The following is a 19,151-nucleotide window of genomic DNA, read 5'->3' as shown; positions in this document are numbered from 1 at the left end:
TGTAAGACCTGTCCATCAATTAAGTTTGTTTTCCTAGACAGTGCAAGTGAAATTATAATAGTCAATAGTCATTGTCTGTTAAACTTAGAGTTTGCATTTTTCTGACATACCATTTTTAGAGTTGACTAAGAGCGCTTTGCAATTAACTTGATTTAATTTGGCACTTACTCATTCTGATGGGTTTCTGAAGCTCCAAAACAATCCACAAGATTGTGGAATGAATAATATCTATCTTATTTGACCAAGCAGAGAGAAATACTATCACAAGTGATTGCTCTGTTCTGTTTTACTTGGTGCCTATCTGCAGACCTTTGTTAGTGCTTTTTTAAAAGCAAGCAAGAACAACTAAACAAACTTCCCTCTAATAGCAAATCCAAAGAGCAACAGTCACATCTGACATCAAACAGTTCATAACTACTTAGACAACACAACCCTCTTCCCAGACCTGGAGGACTGGTTTTGCCTCTGAAATATGGTTCTAACCTCACCCTTTTAGAGCAGTAACTACAAACCCAGGCATGCACCAGAGCAGTGTGGTAGCTCCTGAACAGAACGATGGCTTCTTTCCCATCGACATAAAGATGCAACCAGATGGTTCCAGGCTTTCTTGGTAGACCTGTGGAGTTTTATAGGAATGAAGTTTTGTCCTGTGATATGCTCCTGAGGGGAAAAATAAATAAATAAATAAAAAAAAAATAAATGCTGAAAAAGATGCAAGAAGTTGAATGTAAAACTGTTACAAGTTTTAGAAACTGTGAACTCTTCACCTCCATTACAATTAGCTTATCCAGACAAAGTATAGCATATCCTGTAGCATAATTACAGGATTAAAAAACAAACAAACAAACAAACAAACAAACAAAAACACTTAAATTTGGCTCCTGTATGCAAACAGAAAATCTAAAAATAGTTGTTTTTTTTTTTTTATTATTCACTTCCTATATCTACAGTAAGCCAATTTATAAGGATACAAAGGACATAGCTCTGTGACTGTTCCTTATAACTGAAAGGAAGGTTATCATTGTAGGTATGATGTGAGTTTCCCTTCACATATTTCACAGATTTGGCAGGCAGTGGCTTATGCCTCAAAAACTGGCCTACTGGTAAAGGCTTCTGGAATCTAATTTACAAAAAATGTGTATTTTCTCTGGGGTCTGGTAAAATATTTAGAAAAACTTATTTATGTTGTGGTATAACCTTGCAGACAGCTAAGTTACACACAGCTTTTACCTCTCCACCCTAGTGGTATGGAGGAGAGAACTGAAAAAGCTAAAAATGTAAAAAGTCATTGATTGAGATGAAGTTTGATAAATGATAATAATAATAACAAAAGAAAAAAAGTCATGCAAGACACAATTGCTCACCACCAGCTGGTTAATGTCTAGCCGATACCCAATTTGGTGCCCCACAGCCCTGCCCTGACCAACTCCCCCGTTCCTATTGCCCAGCATGACACCATGTGGTAAGGGACACCCCTCTGGCCCCCTAGGGCCAGCTGTCCTAGCTGTGTCCCCTCCCAGCTCCTTGTGTACCCCCAGCCTCCTCGCTGGTAGGGCAGTGTGAGAAGCTGAGAGAAGTCCTGGGCTTTGTGTGAGTGCTCTGCAGCAACTAAGGCATCAGTCTGTTATCACCACTATTTTCATCAAAAATCCAAAGCACATTGTGCCAGCTACTAAGAAGAAATTTAACCCTATCCTAGCCAAAATGAGGACATTTTAAGACTCAAATTGGAGGTTAAAAAATAAATAAATAAATAATATTTCTTTGCAGATAGTTCCTTCAACAATACTTGTTCCTAGCTTATGACTAAAGGTTAACTCTATTGCACAGTGTTCCAGAACCTGATCTTGTTTCCAGATGCCTATCTCTTCATAACACTCAGAAGCTGATCCAACTCATATACCTTCAGGATACTAAATGTAAGTATTCATAGACATTTCTTGGACATGCCTCCAGTTGTGTAGCATTGGACCACATAGGTGATTGAAATGTTTGAAAAAAGAAAAAAAGAAAGAAAAAAAAAAAAAAGAAAAAAAAAAAACAGATTTTGTCAGCTCCACCCTATCAATTTTTCCTCCTGTCCTCCTGTACATGACCAGATTCTTGAACCAGACATCAGATTTTTCATTTTCTTTTATCTTAAAGAACATCTCAAAAACACTTAGGAGGGTGTTTTTTGTGAGAAAGGCATCACATAATATTGATTCCCAAAGGTGGAAGAAACATGTTAAAAACATTCTTCCAGAATTGAAATGCTTGTTCATTTTCACATTCAAGTGCATGTCAGAGTAATCTGGTATATAATGAATGTTGGGGAAATCAGGTGTAATGCTTCTTTATCAAACTATATTGTTCAAAGGACGTAAGTTTTCACAACTTGTGGATCTAGCCCCCTGACCAACCTTAATGTCAGCTCTCAAATCTCCAGTTTGAACTCTTGGCAAGACGTTTCCTGTTGCATTTCTCACTAAGACAGAGCTCTTAAAATGCTGTCATATCTGAGACTGGAAATGGGTTCATCGCATGTTTTTACTATATATGGTGTGTTAAGAGTTAGTTCCTCATTTGCTTCAATTTTTTTTTTCAAGGCACTCTACATTTAGGTCACAGATGTCACTTTGCTGTGCCTATTTACATAGATTAAAATGCATTTGAGTCTGTATAAATACACACTGTAAAAATGGAGTGCCTCTAATGGAAAGCACTTTCAGAGAACTCCCTTTCTGTTTTCACAGTGTGTTTAAATTTCATTCAGTACAGCAAATCCTGTTAGTTTTTCTCAACCTGTGGAAGAACAGATTGATGCTTTAAAATTGCATATGCAGTATAGCAGCTTTAAAAAGAAAAAAAAAAAAAAAAGTTTTCACTTCAATGGCAAAATGAGTTTTCTCCACACAAATATTCCCACAAATATTCTATAACTTATTTTCTCTTCTCTCTTGAAGGCCTATCTCTCAGCTATAGCTTCCTTAAGGAAACCGCAGCATAGAAGATAAATTCAGCTCACAAGGAGCTTCTGCTTATGCATATGCTAAACAAATAGGGTTGGGCAGAAAAACCACTGCTGTTACACCACATTTGGGTATGCTTATAAAGCTGCAAGACCATGGAAATGTCCAAGAATAGTGCTTCTCTCTCTTCCCAAATAGATTAAAATAAATAATCTGTAATTAAAATATTTTCTAAATTGATAAAAAGAAACTATTCAGTATAAGGTATTCTCTGTGGTTCCCTGGTTTGTTCATGGATGACAGAGTTTGTCTTGCATGTTTCTCACTAAATTGCAAGGTCTTCTTACCCACCTGAGGAAAGGCCAGCCCACAGTAAAACTAATACTCATTACTTCTTCTTGGTCTGTGCAATCCAGTGTCAACCTTAATGTTGCCACAACATGGAGCAATGGCTAGAATTGTGAGACAAACATAGTAGAGCAAGCAAGGATTAGGACTGGAATTTGCTGCGAACCAGTACTTGCTCTCAGGAATACTTTATTTTCTACAGGTATTATTCTCAGTTAAAGAGTATAGGCCAGCATTTCTGCAACAGCTCAGCTTCATGTATCTAACCAACTACTAAACATAGCTTGCCTCCCATCCTGTCTGTATTGCGATAAACTGAAATATATACACTTCAGGATGGGGCAGCACACTCTAGCAAATGACGGAGCATCTATTTGTAAAGCTTTTGATTGCATTATGCACCTAAGGCTTACAATGCACTAAACTTCCAGCAGAATAACTATTTTCACCACCATCACCACCAAGAACAACAACAACAGAAGAGCCTAAATAATAGCTGCAAAGTTATTTTCCTCTGTAGTTTTGATTAGGTTTCACCTCAAGCAGTTTCTCATTCATGCAACTTAGGAAGGACAGAGCAAAGCTTTCTTATCCAAGACGTATGCCATTGAACTCAGGAGTGGCAGCACTTCGTGTGCATCCTTGGAATAAGAACAAAATAAATAAATAAATAAATAAATAAATAAATAAATAAATAAAAACAACAAAAATAAAAACAACGGAAAACAGACACAAGAACCTCACAGGTGAGTAGCACATCTCCTTTCAGGTTGGCCAGTGCTTTTAGGGCAGTGAGTTTAGCAAGCCCAGGCAGTGGAAGGTGAGCTGTTGGTTATTGTATTGAAGACTGATTTCTGCTCGAAGAAGCATCTCCTCCCTATCACTAACACTGCAGCTACTTCAACCTCCTATGCTACTGCGGGGTCTTAGCGATTGGAATCACGTGCACAAAACTCGGCAAACTCCTCTCCTTAAACTCAGACCCATTTTGGGGGGGGATTATCCTTTGTCTGGCACTTCCTGCCTCCGCACCGCGCCCAAGCCCCTGGCGCCTTCCCCCTTCCCTGAGCCCAGCTAGCGCCGAGGAGGCGCGGGCAGGCAAGCACCCACCGCCCATCCCCATCCCCATCCCCGTCCCCGACCCCATCCCCGTCCCCATCCCCGTCCCCGTGCCCGTCCCCGCCCCGCCCCGGCTCGGTGGAGCCGCCCCTCCCGGCCCTCCCTCGCCGCCCCTGGCGCGGCAGGGACGCACGGACGGGAGCTAGGGAGGGACGGACGGACGGACGGAGGGAGGCAGCCGGCGGCGGCCATGGGGCTGCCCGCGCTGCTCTACGCCCTGGCCGTGCTCAGCTGCCCGCTCTCGCCGCCGCTCGCCGCGGCGCAGGCCGGTGAGTGGCCCAGACGGGGGATGCCCGGGGGGGTCCTGAGCCTCGGGAAGGGGCAGGGGGATACCGGGAGTGGGCTCCGATCCGGCCGGAGCAGAGGGAAATAAATGAATTTCCCGCTGGCAGAGGGAAATAAGCGGCGTGTGCCCGCGGGTAGCCGGGGCAACGGGGTTCTGCTTTCTGGTTTTAATTAGCGTTGGCTTCCTTCGGCCATTCACTGCGCTGCGCCCGGTTTGTTCTCACAGCCGCGAGAGCAGGCTAGCACATGTCAGGCTGGGTAGAGCGGTGTCAGCCTGTTGTTCGGCGAGAGAACTGCTTTGTTTATCTACTTGGGTAAAAGGCAGTGCCATGGATCCAAAATACACAGATTTCGGAGTGACACCGTGCCACAGGTGAGGTGATTAAAGATGAAGAAGGATTTATAATTGTCCCATGGCTGAAGAGAGGACCTAGCAATAGCGGATTATGATGGAAAGAAGAGACGAGGTTGGCGAGATGTACTGGTGGGTCTCATGAAAAGAATGGCACTGCCTTTTGTTAACAACTTCAGGAGATAGACTGCCTGCCAAATATGTGGCAGCAATAAAGACTGGAAGATCTGCCAACACAAAACAGTTCATAATACGCACCCTAATTAGATGACTTTCCTCTTTGTTTAATTAGATACAGAACGAATGACAACATGTGTGCTGTACGTGGTGAGGCGTTGGATCTGTCTAGCTCTGAACTTGTCTGACAGTGCAGGTGCTCAGGGGAGGAATGTAAGAGAAGTATGTTTAGCCTCACGGTTTCTAGTAAATGTACAATGATACTAAGGGCTAGATCATGCACTTAGAGATAGCAACATTTTTATTTTCTGTAAAATTCTGTTTAGTGTTTCTTTCAATCCTGTAAAACCCGGCTAAAAAATTAGAATTTCACCTCTTGAGATACCTGCTGGGAAGTCTCAGTGCAAGCTCAAAGTACAGAAAAGGGCCGATAAGAGGAACAGAGTGTCTGCCAGCTAAGGGGAAATTTTAAGTGTGGTGTCTTTGACTACTAAAATGAAGGCTGAGAGAGGACAGAGCTAGTGCATGTAATTATGCTGGGAGGGAAATATCAGAGAGGGGAAAATTTCAGCTAAACAACTTTTTGTCACAAGGACAAGTGGGCAGAAAAGAGGCCACAACCGTGTTCATATCAAAAGTTGAAAGGAAGTGTCCTTATTATAAAAACAAACAAACAAAGAAAGAAACAAACAAAAAAAACAACAGGGGGGAATGTTTGCGTGGGAGGTAATTATGAACTAAATTATGAACTATAGAAGTTATTGTTGGAAAAAGATCGTACTCTTCAACGCTCTTCTTCCAGTTTATGGAAACATCCAAGCTGGTTTTTCTGTCTTTAACAATTGTAATCTTCATTGAAGAGTACCCTGATGTACACTATTTAATTGCTGCATCCTTAGGAAACAATGAACAAAATACTTAGTGTATTACATCACTAACACTAAGAAAAGAAAAATTCAAACAAGTTATTTCATGCGCAGTAGAACTAATAAAGCCCAGCCATCTATCTGCATGTCTTCTGATCCCCTTTCACTCTCTCCCACAGCAATAATGTCCTTTCCCTGCTGTCCAACGTAACCTTCCCTATTTTAACCACAATGCTCTTAATTCCCACTGCATGTGCATTGCTGCATCCCTAGGCCAGCTATTGTCTTGCACCTGTGGCTTCTCTCCCACTTCCTACTTGATCCCTCAATACCCATAGTTATCACCATATTGGCCTCTGCTGGTCCTGTGGGCAAGTGAAAAACAATAAATATTTGCAGTGGCTTGGTGCTGGGTGCTTGCTCCTAAGCTCACAGGGTGCTGCCTCACAAAGGCTGGGCACGCCAAGGTATCTGGCTGAGGTCTGAAGTTGCCTGGACTTTCCTGTGTTGGGACACTGACAGCTGGATAAAGAGACAGATGCTACCATTGCTTGAAGCCAGCAGGCATGGTGAAAGCTGTTGAGAAAGGAAAGCAAAAAGGAGCAGGCATCTGTTGGCAAGAAAATGAGACTTCATAAAAATGTGTGAAAATTGTTACTGCGTTACTCATGTACTACAATAATGAACTCTGCATGAATGGAGATATGTGTTAAAGAACACTTTAAAAAGAAAACATGGTGTTTATTGTTACAAAAGGAAATAATTGTCACCTGTCCTACAAGACTGTAGCTTACCTTACTTATAAACATCTGGCTTGCATTTATCATTCTGTCTTTCAGTACCTAATTTTTGGGCCACTATAAATTTAGATTGTAGATGAGCATCCATGCAGATTATACAAAGGGAAGATAAGAGGAACAGACTTCATGTTGTAAGCCAGTGGTGCAGCACTACAATCCATAATGCCCAGAAATCAGTATTTATAGTTGTCCGGTGGCACACAGAGAATATCTTTAACTGTCTTGAGTCAGAGTCTAATGTGTTTAGTTTTGCACCTCATTAAAAAACAGACAAACAAAAAAAAAAAGTATTTTGTGAGGTGAAGATGAACACTGCAGATTTGTAACTGTCTAGGTTTATGGGTTTATAGAAATACTTCAAAATTTTCCGGTGCTCAAGAGATGTGGAGTGCTGTTTAAGATTGTCTGAAGCTGTTATGTTTTGCTCTCTACTTTTCCTTTCACAAAACAGTGCACACAGTAGCGCCTTGCATATGAAAACATACATGAAATTACAAAATAGCTCTTTGTGAAACACAGCACCATCTTTCAGGGCAAGCAGAATATGTGTATGCTAACCAGGAGATCAACAGTATTTGGTACTTGATGGAAAATAGAACACAATGGATTGTTAAAATCAGTCACAAACTTTATACAGTTTGTGCACTTTCTAGCTTCCTGTATCATTTCTGCATGTCCTTGTTGAATAATCAGTGCAAAAGCAGTAAAAGAAAACTTCAGGAAATTTGAGTATTGTACTGATTTTGCTTAATTTTTGTCTTTTGAAGTCCTTATTAGAAGCAAAGGGAAGAACGTAGTGTACACTACATAGTGTAGTGTCCTGACTGCATGCCATGAGGATAAAACTCCAATACTTTATCCTGTTTGTTCTTAGTTAAGCCAGAGCTCTTTCTATATTACAAGTACTTTGATGCAGCTCTTAACTCTGCTGTTAGATCAGCAGTAAGAATACCATTAATCATATAAATAATATTCCACAAGTTTTGGGCTCTTCCCAAAGGAATGGGTGATAGCCTGGCAGAAGCAGGATTCCCGAGCATTTATGATTGTTATACTATCAAAGCTTTACCTCTGTTTTCTGGACAGATTATTTCTATGATTAAAAATGTCTTAGGCTTTAGTCAAGTATATTTTAGAGACATACTCCATTGCATCTTTAAAACAGCTCAAAAAGAACTCCTGGCACATTCTGGTATTCATACAGAAAATCTTTTCTGTAGAGCTGCTATAGAGCTTTGATGTATTATCAGAGCTTATAGATAGTCTATTTCCTATTACAGTGTTTTGTTTTTTTTTAAATAATAAGACATAATTTAGTCATTCACTCTTACATGTATAAATCGCTGATCACTGCCTTTCTCAAATAAACACTGACACAAAAGGAATCCAGAACCCCAGGGCACTTACTGTCTTGCTTTCCATTTTATAAAGCATGAGTGCACTGTTGGTTTTTCTAATAATGTACAGACATTGGGTCACACAAACATATAAACATCTTTGCAAAGGAAAAGAACTGATATCTGGCTATAAATATCTTAATTTAATTACAATTTAGTTTCGTTAAGAAAGTTTAGATTCGTGTTATCTGTATTAGAGAGCAGCAGAGAGAAACAGCAAGATTAAGGTCTCATCCTATTTTCCTGTACAGCTGACTTTCACGTAGTTTCTCATGTCATCTAAGTTCAAGATAAAGATGTGGACAGAGCACAGTACACGACATGGAGATGTTGTTCAAGGTTGAGGTAAACTCTGAATTTAGAAAGTCATTGCTTGTATGAAGAACATGTAGTTTGGCTAAGTTGAAGTATTATTCTGTAGAATTTTAACTCAATTAAAAATATTTATGCTTGCCCTGAGTTATTGTAATAGGATTCTACTTTTAGGAAATTTTGATAATGGAGTAATGTGGACTGTAAATAGTTCCATCTAAAACTCATCCTGTAAAGTAATTAGCTCCAAGATTTCAGTATATAATTAAAATTATCAGCAATGTTTAAGTAACTACAAGGAATAACTTATTCAAAGGCTTGTGGTTGATATACAGAACGTCTGTCAATCATCATTTTTCTTCTCTAACTTATTTTGGTAGTGTTCTAATGAGTCACTGATGAGAAATGGGTCAGGTTACTGGCAAGAGTTTTCACGATAAGTAACTTAACCCCCAGCCATTACGGGTCTGTGGTTCCACCTCGTTTGCTTGCTAGTCCTCAAAAAGAGAGACACAGCAGCACTTCTGAGGCTTCACAGCAACACTGCTAACTACTGTGAAGCAGCACAGGTGAAAACCTTCAAAGTTCAGGGATACAGGGTTATGAGAGGTGCTTGTTAGAAGCACCTCAGTTCCCACGTCATGCAGAGGTGATCTTGGTAATATAATTCCTATCTCTAAACACAGCTCTACCCTGCTTCTCACCAGGCTCATTTACACCTGTGCTTCCTCAAAATGTGCCTAGCTCACATGAAACCATGTCACCTCTTCATTGTTCTTCAGTGACAGAGGAACCAAGAAAGAAGCATAGAACTCTGGGGACTATGATTGTCATTATATTCCTTTTTCAACAATTTTTTATTTTATAAAAAACAATTGAAGAAATTTATATTCATAGCATATGAAGTCTTGAATTCATAAAACAAGTGTGTACTGGAAATATCAGAAGTAAAATTCAAGTTCTTTCATCACTCTTAGTGATGTCTATAAGCTTTACCATGAAGACTTGCCTGTGGCAGAAGAAATCTCTTTCTTTTTTTTTTTTTTTCATTCAAATATAATTATGATCCTCCCATAAGAGGTGAATACCGATGGTGTCAGTTGTGACAGGTTTTTATTGCGATAATCATTAAGTAGTGGAAATCACCTAATTATTCAATGTTAGCTACATGCTAAAGTTAAAGGTGTGGATTTATGCTGTATCTGAACTGCTAAATTAAGAGCTGACTGAGCCATCTAATCACTTGCACTAAAATTTTAAAGTAATGTTAAAGATTGAGGTTCCATAGTTCCGCTTTTTGTTAATGTTCTCATTTGGAATGAAGAACAGATCCTTGTATAACTTTGTGTAGTGCCATTCTGTACAAACACTGCGTGCTGAATCCCACATCCGTCTGTCACGCTTGTGTTTTGGTATACTTATCAAATAGTTCCTACTTCAGTCTACATAAACAAGCTCCCAGACTTGAATTCTTATCCAGCAGCCTTTTTCTGTCCTGTAGAGAATGCACTCAAATAACTGTATATAAAAACACATCACAAACATGTCCCTTTGTTTGTCCTCTCCTACCTCAGAATGCTGCCATGATACAGCATGATATCTGCAGCACAACAGTTCAAAAAAATAAAAAATGCCCAAATCCCTCTGTCTCTGCTTTCATCCTCTCCCACATTCTAGCCTGGATTTTACTAACATTCAGGCTGGGCAAGGCTCCTCTCTCACAGCCCTTCGCACAAAGGTTGGTAGTTGGCTGCTTAAAGCTGCAGTCATTCCTTTCTTTGCCATCTGCCTCCTTAGGATGCTTTTGCTCTCATCTGCATTTAAAAAAAAAAAAAAAAGGATTGAATTGCTATAGAACAAATAATTGCTTCTGAAGAATAGATAGATGAATCATGCCCAAGTACTTTTGGTTCACTGATTTAGGCTTACACAACTTAATTTTTGTTTTAGTAGTTCAGGATTTAACAAGTGATCAGGTGCATAGCTGAGTAGATGAATGGTTACTTCGTAGTAGTAACTCCATCAGTTCTGCCTGCTCATAATATGTTTGAAATAACTTTCACATAACTACAATAAGCTGAAAAAGGTGTTCTTCCAGAATAAGTGTTCATATGTTTGCTTTGTTTGTTTTTACAAACATATGCCCTTACCACACCTGCAACAATTTGTAATTCTCACTGCCTTAACGTAATCTGTTTACATTCAAAAGGCAGGGATGCTCTGTCCTGACACATCTTCTCAGTTGTAGTCAGTGAACCATGCTGCAGAAAACATCACTGTAGAGGCAATGTCTGTGGCACATCTCAGAAGTGCAGGAAGGGCATGCTGGATGCATGCTGACCTCGATGCACACTGCAGCATACAATAAGTAGAACTGGGAAAGTGTTTCAGTGGAATCTGTGGCTACCTGTTCAATCCAAGCAGGAGGGTGATTCATGTCAGCCATGAAAACTGTGTGAAGACTTCTGCCATTGGTCTTTATGTTCATCTGGCCATCAGGAGACCACAGAAATATCTCAGAAACTTGGTATTTTAATCACACTTTAACTTTTTGTTACTTTGGTGATGTGTACTTATGTGTATGAATACCAACATTTACGCTAGCACCTCAATTCTAATAAACTTTATGAAGCATCTGACAAAGAAAATTTATGGGTGGCAAATTTACAGTTGTATTTATGTTAAAGTAGTCTACAGAGAATATAGACTAGATTGGTTCCTTAAGCACAGATAGTTTGGTCCCTATCATAAAGAGCTTAGAATTTAAGAGAGTGGAGTTAAAGGGGGAAGTATTACCTGAACTGTAACAGGGGCTAAAACAAAATGGATGGACCAAAATCTGTGAGCCATCCACATTTTGAATAAAGTATTAACTGTATTATTTTGTGTTGTCGATATTATTTTAGCTTCCTTTTCCGAAAGATGTTTTCAGTCCCCCATAGTATGAAATATCTGCTTTTTAATCTTTATACTGTCTTTTCTTTCAGCATCTAGATCCAACAGCAGTAGTCCAAGGGCCAGAGCTTTTCTGATACCTGACCGTGGTGACCCTATACCTATCGAAGACATTGAAAGCAGTGCTGAAAATGAGTCAGAATTTCGAATGACAGGTTTCACCAACCAGACCAGATCACCTCCACGTGAACAACGAACTGTGTCAGTGGAAACAGCAGGATACCTCACTAGTCCGTGGCTGACCCGTTTTGTTCCTTCAGTTTACACCTTAGTGGTTGTGCTGAGCCTCCCTCTGAACATTACAGCCATATTTGTGTTCCTGAAAAAAATGAAAATCGAAAAGCCTGCTGTAATATACATGCTGAATTTGGCCCTTGCAGATGTGCTGTTTGTAAGTGTGCTTCCCTTTAAGATTGCTTATCATTTTTCTGGAAACAACTGGTTATTTGGACCTCAAATGTGCCGCTTCATCACTGCTGCTTTCTACTGCAACATGTACTGTTCAATAATGTTTATGACAAGCATAAGCTTTGATCGCTTCTTAGCAGTGGTGTACCCCATGCAGGCCCTTGGCTGGCGTACATTAACACGTGCCACAGTGATTTGTTTCATCATATGGCTTGTAGCAATAACTGGGGTTATTCCTTTTCTCATCAGAGAGCAAACCATGGAAATAACCAACTTAAATATAACAACCTGCCATGATGTGCTACGGGAATCCGAACTTCACAAGTACTACTTTCACTTTTTCTCCATCTTCTCTTCTGTATTCTTTATAGTGCCATTTATAATAACTACCATCTGTTACGTGTGTATCATTCGGTGTTTGAGTTCTTCTAATATTGTTGCAAAACAAAATAAGAAGACACGTGCATTGCTTTTGTGTGTGGCAGTTTTTTCTGTTTTCATTATTTGTTTTGGACCAACAAATATCCTCTTATTAATTCATTATATCAATTATTCATATGACAACAGTTTAGAGTATCTCTACTTTGCCTATCTCCTGTGTGTTTGTATCAGTAGTGTTAACTGTTGCATCGATCCCCTTGTTTACTACTATGCTTCTTCTCAGTATCAGAGACAACTTTTCAGCCTCATCAATTCTAAAGGGACTTTAGATCCTAACAGTAGTAACAGCAGTGGCCAGTCAATGTCTACCAATAGCAGAAGGGGTACCTGCTCTACTAACGTAAATAACAGTGTCTACAGCAAATTACTAGCAATACAGTGAAATAATGTCTTACATATGATTAATTTTTATACAGTTTCATACAAAAAAAAAGACTGCACTATATCCAAGTTTTTGTTTATACCAAGTTGTACAATACATAGATCTATGGTTTTCCTTACAGTAATGCACAATCCAAATTATAACATAGTACATGTGTATGTATATGTATATATATATATAGTATATGTAAATAGATTAATGTAGAGGGAAAAAAATAATTTCTTTATAATAGCTGTTGAGTGTTTTGAAAATAAACATCCTTTTTTTTCAGACAAACGCTTTACGTAGTTCAATTTATTGTGGGGGTGTATGAAATCCCATTTTAGGATTTTAAACTATCAGATAGATTAAATTCCTACTCATGGAATTAGTCATCTAACCATAATTTTATGAATAAAGTGAAAATAGCTTTTCAGGCAGATTTTTTCCTATTTGTATTTATTTCTAAAATAATCCACAAATGTAATTTTTTAGCATTATTTTGCAACATAGGCCCATAGCTGTAGACATATTAATATACTCAAAACAGTATATATACTATAGATATTCAAAATAGTCTATATGGTGTCAGGAATTTGAACAAATTAAAAACAGCTATTGTTGAAATTTGTCAGAGAAAATCATTCCCAGCAGCTATAACTGGCTTTTCTTTTGATATTCCTACCATTAGTATATGCAAAGTGTCTTGGTTAGAATGGCAGTATCTTCAGAACCAAATTCCACAATATATCAATGTTGAATGGCACTACAGAAAGTATTCTGAAAAAGCATTATTCATCATCTTCCTATGCAGTTTGCAAATATGTGCTTTCTTGCACATGATTAGTCATCGTGCACATGATTAGGACTTGCAATTATCATTTATGTCCGCCAAGTCTGGATGTTTTTTTTTACATTTTTGATTATGTCCTCTTTAACTAAAATTGCTGTCATATGGAGGTAAATAGCTAACTTCATTCTCTGTTGCATTCTTTTGCTAAAAAGACAGTAAAGTTAAATAACAGGAAATTGGTTTTAGAAATAAATTTGTAGGTAAAAGGACCTTACATGAAGATGGAACCCAATTGAAGTTGGAGTTTGGTTAATATACGGTTTGCCATGGGAATCTGCCAAGACCAACAGCAAGGCATAAATGTTGTATTTTTTTCATCACAAGTGATAAACCTAATCTTTCTGAAGATACTGTGAAAGTGAGAAACCTCCTTGTTATCATGATCTCTTGTCATTTTTTATCCATTCCTTAACAGACTTAAACATAATTACATGCTGAATTACCAGACACTCTAATTCTTTGTTCTCAACTATTTGCTACTTTCTGAATAAGTATATGAGGAACTAAAAATATATGTTTGTGTAACTTGTAAGGCTAAAAAAAACACAAATGTTTATATGACACACTCAGATACATTCACATTTTGTTTAACATTGTATTAGCTTTTTTGTTTTGTTTTGTTTACTTTTGTTTTCAGCAGAAAAAGTAAGTTCATCTTAAAACTATGGTTAAACAGCTTCCTGCTTCCAGAAAAATTATGCCTGTGCTTCCTGTAGCTAAAAGCTCAGGGACTGCTTTTTCAGATCTATCAGGTAATTGGGAGTTGTTTCAATGTAATGAAATTTTGTTTCATGATAGTGGTTTATTTTCAGATAGCTTAAAGAGACTGTGTAGTCAGCCTTGGAAGGGACAGTATTACAAACTAGGAGGGAAGGTACTTAATGTATTAAATTTTTGTATTATAAACTTAAGTAAAATATGTAAATATTTGCCCGTTCTGTTCATTTCTTGTTATGTATTCCTATCTTAACCAAATAAATTAGTCTCTATTTATTCAAAGTATAATTCTGTTGCTTTAAACTGCTTTGGACCTGTAACACTAAACTTGCAAACCTCTGAAGTTTATTGGGCTCCCTGCACTGTTAAAAAGATTGCTGTTCCAGCCACAGACACAACACTCAAGAGTCACAAAATCGTGCTTTTTACTTGAGACATATTAAGGATGGAAGAAAGCATAACCAGTATTGTCGCATAAGTATATACATGTATGTGTGTGTGTGTGTGCATATATATACATATATACAGATATATGTATACTACAGGGGATGTCTGTATTTTCCTCAGTGCCATGATATATTTGTTATATAGATACATAGCGTGCTGTTAAACCCACAGAGTTACTCAGCCACTTGTGACTCTGGGAAGTCAAATTGTTCATACTAAGCCCCCTGAAACCTTCTGTTCCAGTCTGAATCTGGGTCTTGTATTTCTGTGAAAACTGACGCAGCACTAACCTGATGTCACAGAAGACCAGTGTCCATGTTTTTACGTAAAAGTTTCACAGCAAAAACACAAAAATGGGTAAGTACAAGTCAGCTGGTGAAACATTTATCCAAAACAAATAATTTAAATATCTTTGACTGAATTTTTTAAGGACAATATTTTGCAGCATTTTGCAAGCAACTTCAATTGCTTGCATGCAAATACCAAAAAAAGAAAACCAAACACATAAAAGGCTGTTAATATGAAACCCTTAAATGAAAACATTTTACAAATCAAATAGATCTCTTGACTTCTTAGTAATGAGATAACGTGCTGATAGTTGCCTTTGAAAAGTATTTTTATGTTGTCTAAGCATGTCTGAAAACACTACCACTCCATGTGCATACGTATCCCACACATATTGATCCTCTGCAAGTGCTTCAGCAAGCCTACAAATACATACCTCTGCTACGTATTTAGATGTGATTAACAAGTCAATTCCTGCACTGCATAATACTTGCTATAAGTAGAACAAATACCAAGTAAAGTAAATACCATCTTTTCACAGCAAATGAAGCATTCACAATTTTTCCTTCTTTTAAGCTCACAGAGCTGGTGTCACACCTCTGCTGGCTAAAGGGTCTGTCAGCCTGATATGATTGCAAAAATAGTAAACTGCTCCTGCAGAGCCCACCCACACCAAAAATTAGAAAACAACTACATAACTGCAGGACTCTTATACCAATGCATTGACAGCTGAAATCTTACTGAATGTGCCATTTCTGTGCAACCAACTTTGTAGTCAGGAAGTGCTGCACTTCTCAGTGTCTGCTTTCGCAGCTGCATTTTATGGCAAGAGAGAAAAGACCTGCTCTTGCAGCAGTGGTTTATTGAACCAATCTCAGGCACAAACACCATTTAAAATGAGATTAGAACTACTGAGGGTAGGATGAAGCAATGTGGTAGCTATTCAAGGAAGGTATTACTGACATGATCAAGCTAACAGGAAAAGCTAACCACCTCTTCATGTTTAATGTGTTTAATGCACCCTCGCACTACCAGCTGGGAAAGAAAAAAAACAGAGGGAAGGAGTGAAAACTTGACTATAATGAAAATAAATGAAATCTATCAATGTTTACATGCTGGTTTGCTTGTGCCCTCTCCTCGTTCTTCTTCTTTTTTTTTTTTTTTTTCACTAGGTGAGGATTAATTGTTTTGCATATGCAGGAAGCAAAAAACTTGTCCCAAGTGGTATTTAGAGGTGAGGAGGTGTGAGACGTAAAACAAACAAACAAACAAACAAACAAAAACAAAAACAAAACAAAAAAAAAAAACTTGCTAATGTTGCCAATGTGACAGATCCATATTTTAGTAATATTGGCTGGAGGTGTGGGGAGGTAAGATTTGCAATTGGCATGTTTTCTGTCAGCAAAACATCTCATATAGCTTCTGTCACTGAAGTAACTGCGTTCACAGGGAGACAGCTTGCTTGATCTAGCAAGGCAACAATTTTATAGGGATTGATGCGTTAACACATTACCTTTATCTGTTAATCCCAAGCATGCACCTACCATTACAACCTGCTACTTGCAGCTAGACTGCAGAAAAATATGGACTACTGTTTGCTAGCTCTGTTCCCCACATAATTATTTTAATCCAGTCCAGAAACATGAGCATGACTGTAAGACATATGTAACATTTCGATACAGGCTGCTGTCACTGGATGTTGTCTTGTGATGGGATCCAGAGACAGAAAGAGTCAGAGGCAGTATATCACCAGCTACATCTCTGCCATAGAGATCTCTGACATCCGGGGTAGGAGAGAGATGATCCAAGTGTGATATTTAAATAAATTGCTTGCTAATGCTTCTTCTTAAATCATTTCATCTTTTTGGATTTGATCGCAGTTTGATCCTGAAAAATGTTGACTAAATAAAAAAAATGAATGGGATCTACCATTCAGTTAAAACTCATGATCCATATAAATGTCTTTGCATAATGTTTTGCATTTTGCAAGTGCTAGAAGTTGTTTAGTAATAGCTAGGAGAGCTGGAGAAGTGAACAGAAATAACATGCTATAATCCAAGTCAACACTAGAGAGCATTAAAATGATTAGGCACAGCTGTCGCAATTTGGCTTGCTGAGGTGGAGATCATTAGTAACTGGATCTGAACATGCTGAGCTGTGAAAAACTGAACAGCTCCCTGTAGAAAAATATGTGGTTTTGGACACATGAAAAAGTATTGGAAATATCTTGGAAAAGTGGGTAACTTTTTTAAAACAAATCTTGTATAAAGGTTCAGGAACGTTTTGAGGAATAGTTTTCCTTACCTTTGTGCTTCTAATAGCAGTCCTTGTCATACGGAAGCACCACAATCAAGCCTCTCTCCTCAAAAGCAAAGCCTGGAATTTCAACTTTGAGACTACTCTCCAACACATTGCACACAGCAGTGTACTTCTACGCAGGTCAGAGAAGTCAAACATAACATTTGAGAGACTTTCATTGATTGATTCAATTTCACAGTTTTTCATTGTTGGCATTACGTACCAAGTCAACACACAAACATAATGCCAACAATGAAAATCCGGCTTGTTGTTTTGTCACCAAAATGAAACACATTACATTGAAATAAATTCATGTCTATCCCATTGTAAGTCTAGGGAATTCACCATCATTGACATTCTTTTATCATTATGGGGTCTTGCACTGGGAATTTGGTGTCTCATTTCTGGTTTTTGTTTGTTTTGTCTTTTGCTGTACCGTTATGTACTGGAGGCAGCAATTCTTGGAAATGTTTCTATATTTTTTCATCCTCCTGGATAGGTCAGCATGTGCCCACAGGGACTGGGCAGAGTTCTCCCTGGTCATTGTCCTGCATGGCTTGCAGCCTGCTCATGGTGGCTTGCTGTATTTCTCCCTTTGATTCAGCTGGTGATGCCAGTCAGTCACTGCTTCTTCCCTCAAGAGCCTGAAAACAGAAAGGAGAAATAATCAAATAGACTATCAGAACCAGACTTTCTATAATTATTAGCTCTCTTAGCTCCTTATAGTGTTCTAGAGCAAATCAGCAGCAGCAATATGAGAAGCAGATTGGGATCCTAAGACCAAACCTTTCAAAACTCTGTTTCAGAAGACAATTAAGTCCATTCATCCAGTTTATACTTCAGCAGGTGTGGAGCCTCCCTTTGGTGCTGCACTCCTGTAGGATGGGGACACGGTCGTGTATCAACTAGGGAGATGATGCTGCTGAGCATATGCCATGGGAGTCTTGCTTCCTTTCAGACAGCATGGCACTTACTCGGAAACAGGCATCCAGGTCTGGAGGATGTGTTTTGTCATGACCACTTCCTGCTGTAATGTCCTGTTTACCTAAGAACTGATCATTTCTCATCCAAGACATACACCACACAGTCCTCACCGTTTGCATGCAAAGTGCCCTGGGGATTTGCACTATCACATGGATATTACTATCAGCCAGAGTTAACTTAGCACAGCTTACATGTATCTCACTGATTTAAACATCTTTCCTCCAATATTCCTCTTCTATTTTCTATTTTACAGCTATCAATTTACTGCTTGTTCCAGCCTTTCATCACTCATCTTTATTGTTGCAAATCTGAATAAAAAATCATTTTATTTTTGTTTGTTTGTTTGTTTCAGCAATCTTGTGGGTTTGTAAAGTGATACAACTCATATCTGACAAGTTTTTCCAGGAATCATAAAATGCAAGAAATTTGTTAAGTTCAAATATCCTGCCAGCTAGCTTGAATGGAGTAATTGCACATCATGTATGTGGATAAAACCTTACAGCTGCATAAACCACGTTGTACTGCAAACCCAATTCTGGAGAGAGAATAACAAAGAGAGGGGGAAAGAAAATGCAATTATTTAGGCTTTTATACTGTTTTATCAGTGGGTAATAAATCTCACTCCTGCAGAATAGTATTTTAAATGTATTTCTAAATACTTTATTGTGTGATTCTGTTATAGGCCACATCAGGAATAAACTATGATATCTCTGCAAATTGTGCAATTCCTTAAAATATATATATATATATATATATATATATCCTTTTTCTTGTCTCCACCTTTGCTGACTTTAA

The 19,151-nt window shown here is 38.4% G+C and overlaps 1 protein-coding gene across 1 annotated transcript; it reads left to right on the top strand.

Annotated features, from left to right (window-relative positions):
* Positions 1–4,381: 4,381 nt before the first annotated feature.
* F2R (coagulation factor II thrombin receptor) lies at positions 4,382–14,623 on the top strand. Its single transcript, XM_082783300.1, has 2 exons — positions 4,382–4,687; positions 11,595–14,623. Exons 1-2 carry the CDS (start codon positions 4,609–4,611, stop codon positions 12,791–12,793), a joined length of 1,278 nt encoding a protein of 425 aa, XP_082639426.1. The 5' UTR covers positions 4,382–4,608; the 3' UTR covers positions 12,794–14,623.
* Positions 14,624–19,151: the final 4,528 nt, after the last annotated feature.

This window comes from Aythya marila (genome assembly GCF_965140915.1).
Source record: "Aythya marila genome assembly, chromosome: Z".
Lineage (NCBI taxonomy): Eukaryota > Metazoa > Chordata > Aves > Anseriformes > Anatidae > Aythya > Aythya marila.
This window is presented reverse-complemented; position numbering and strand designations above follow the sequence as displayed.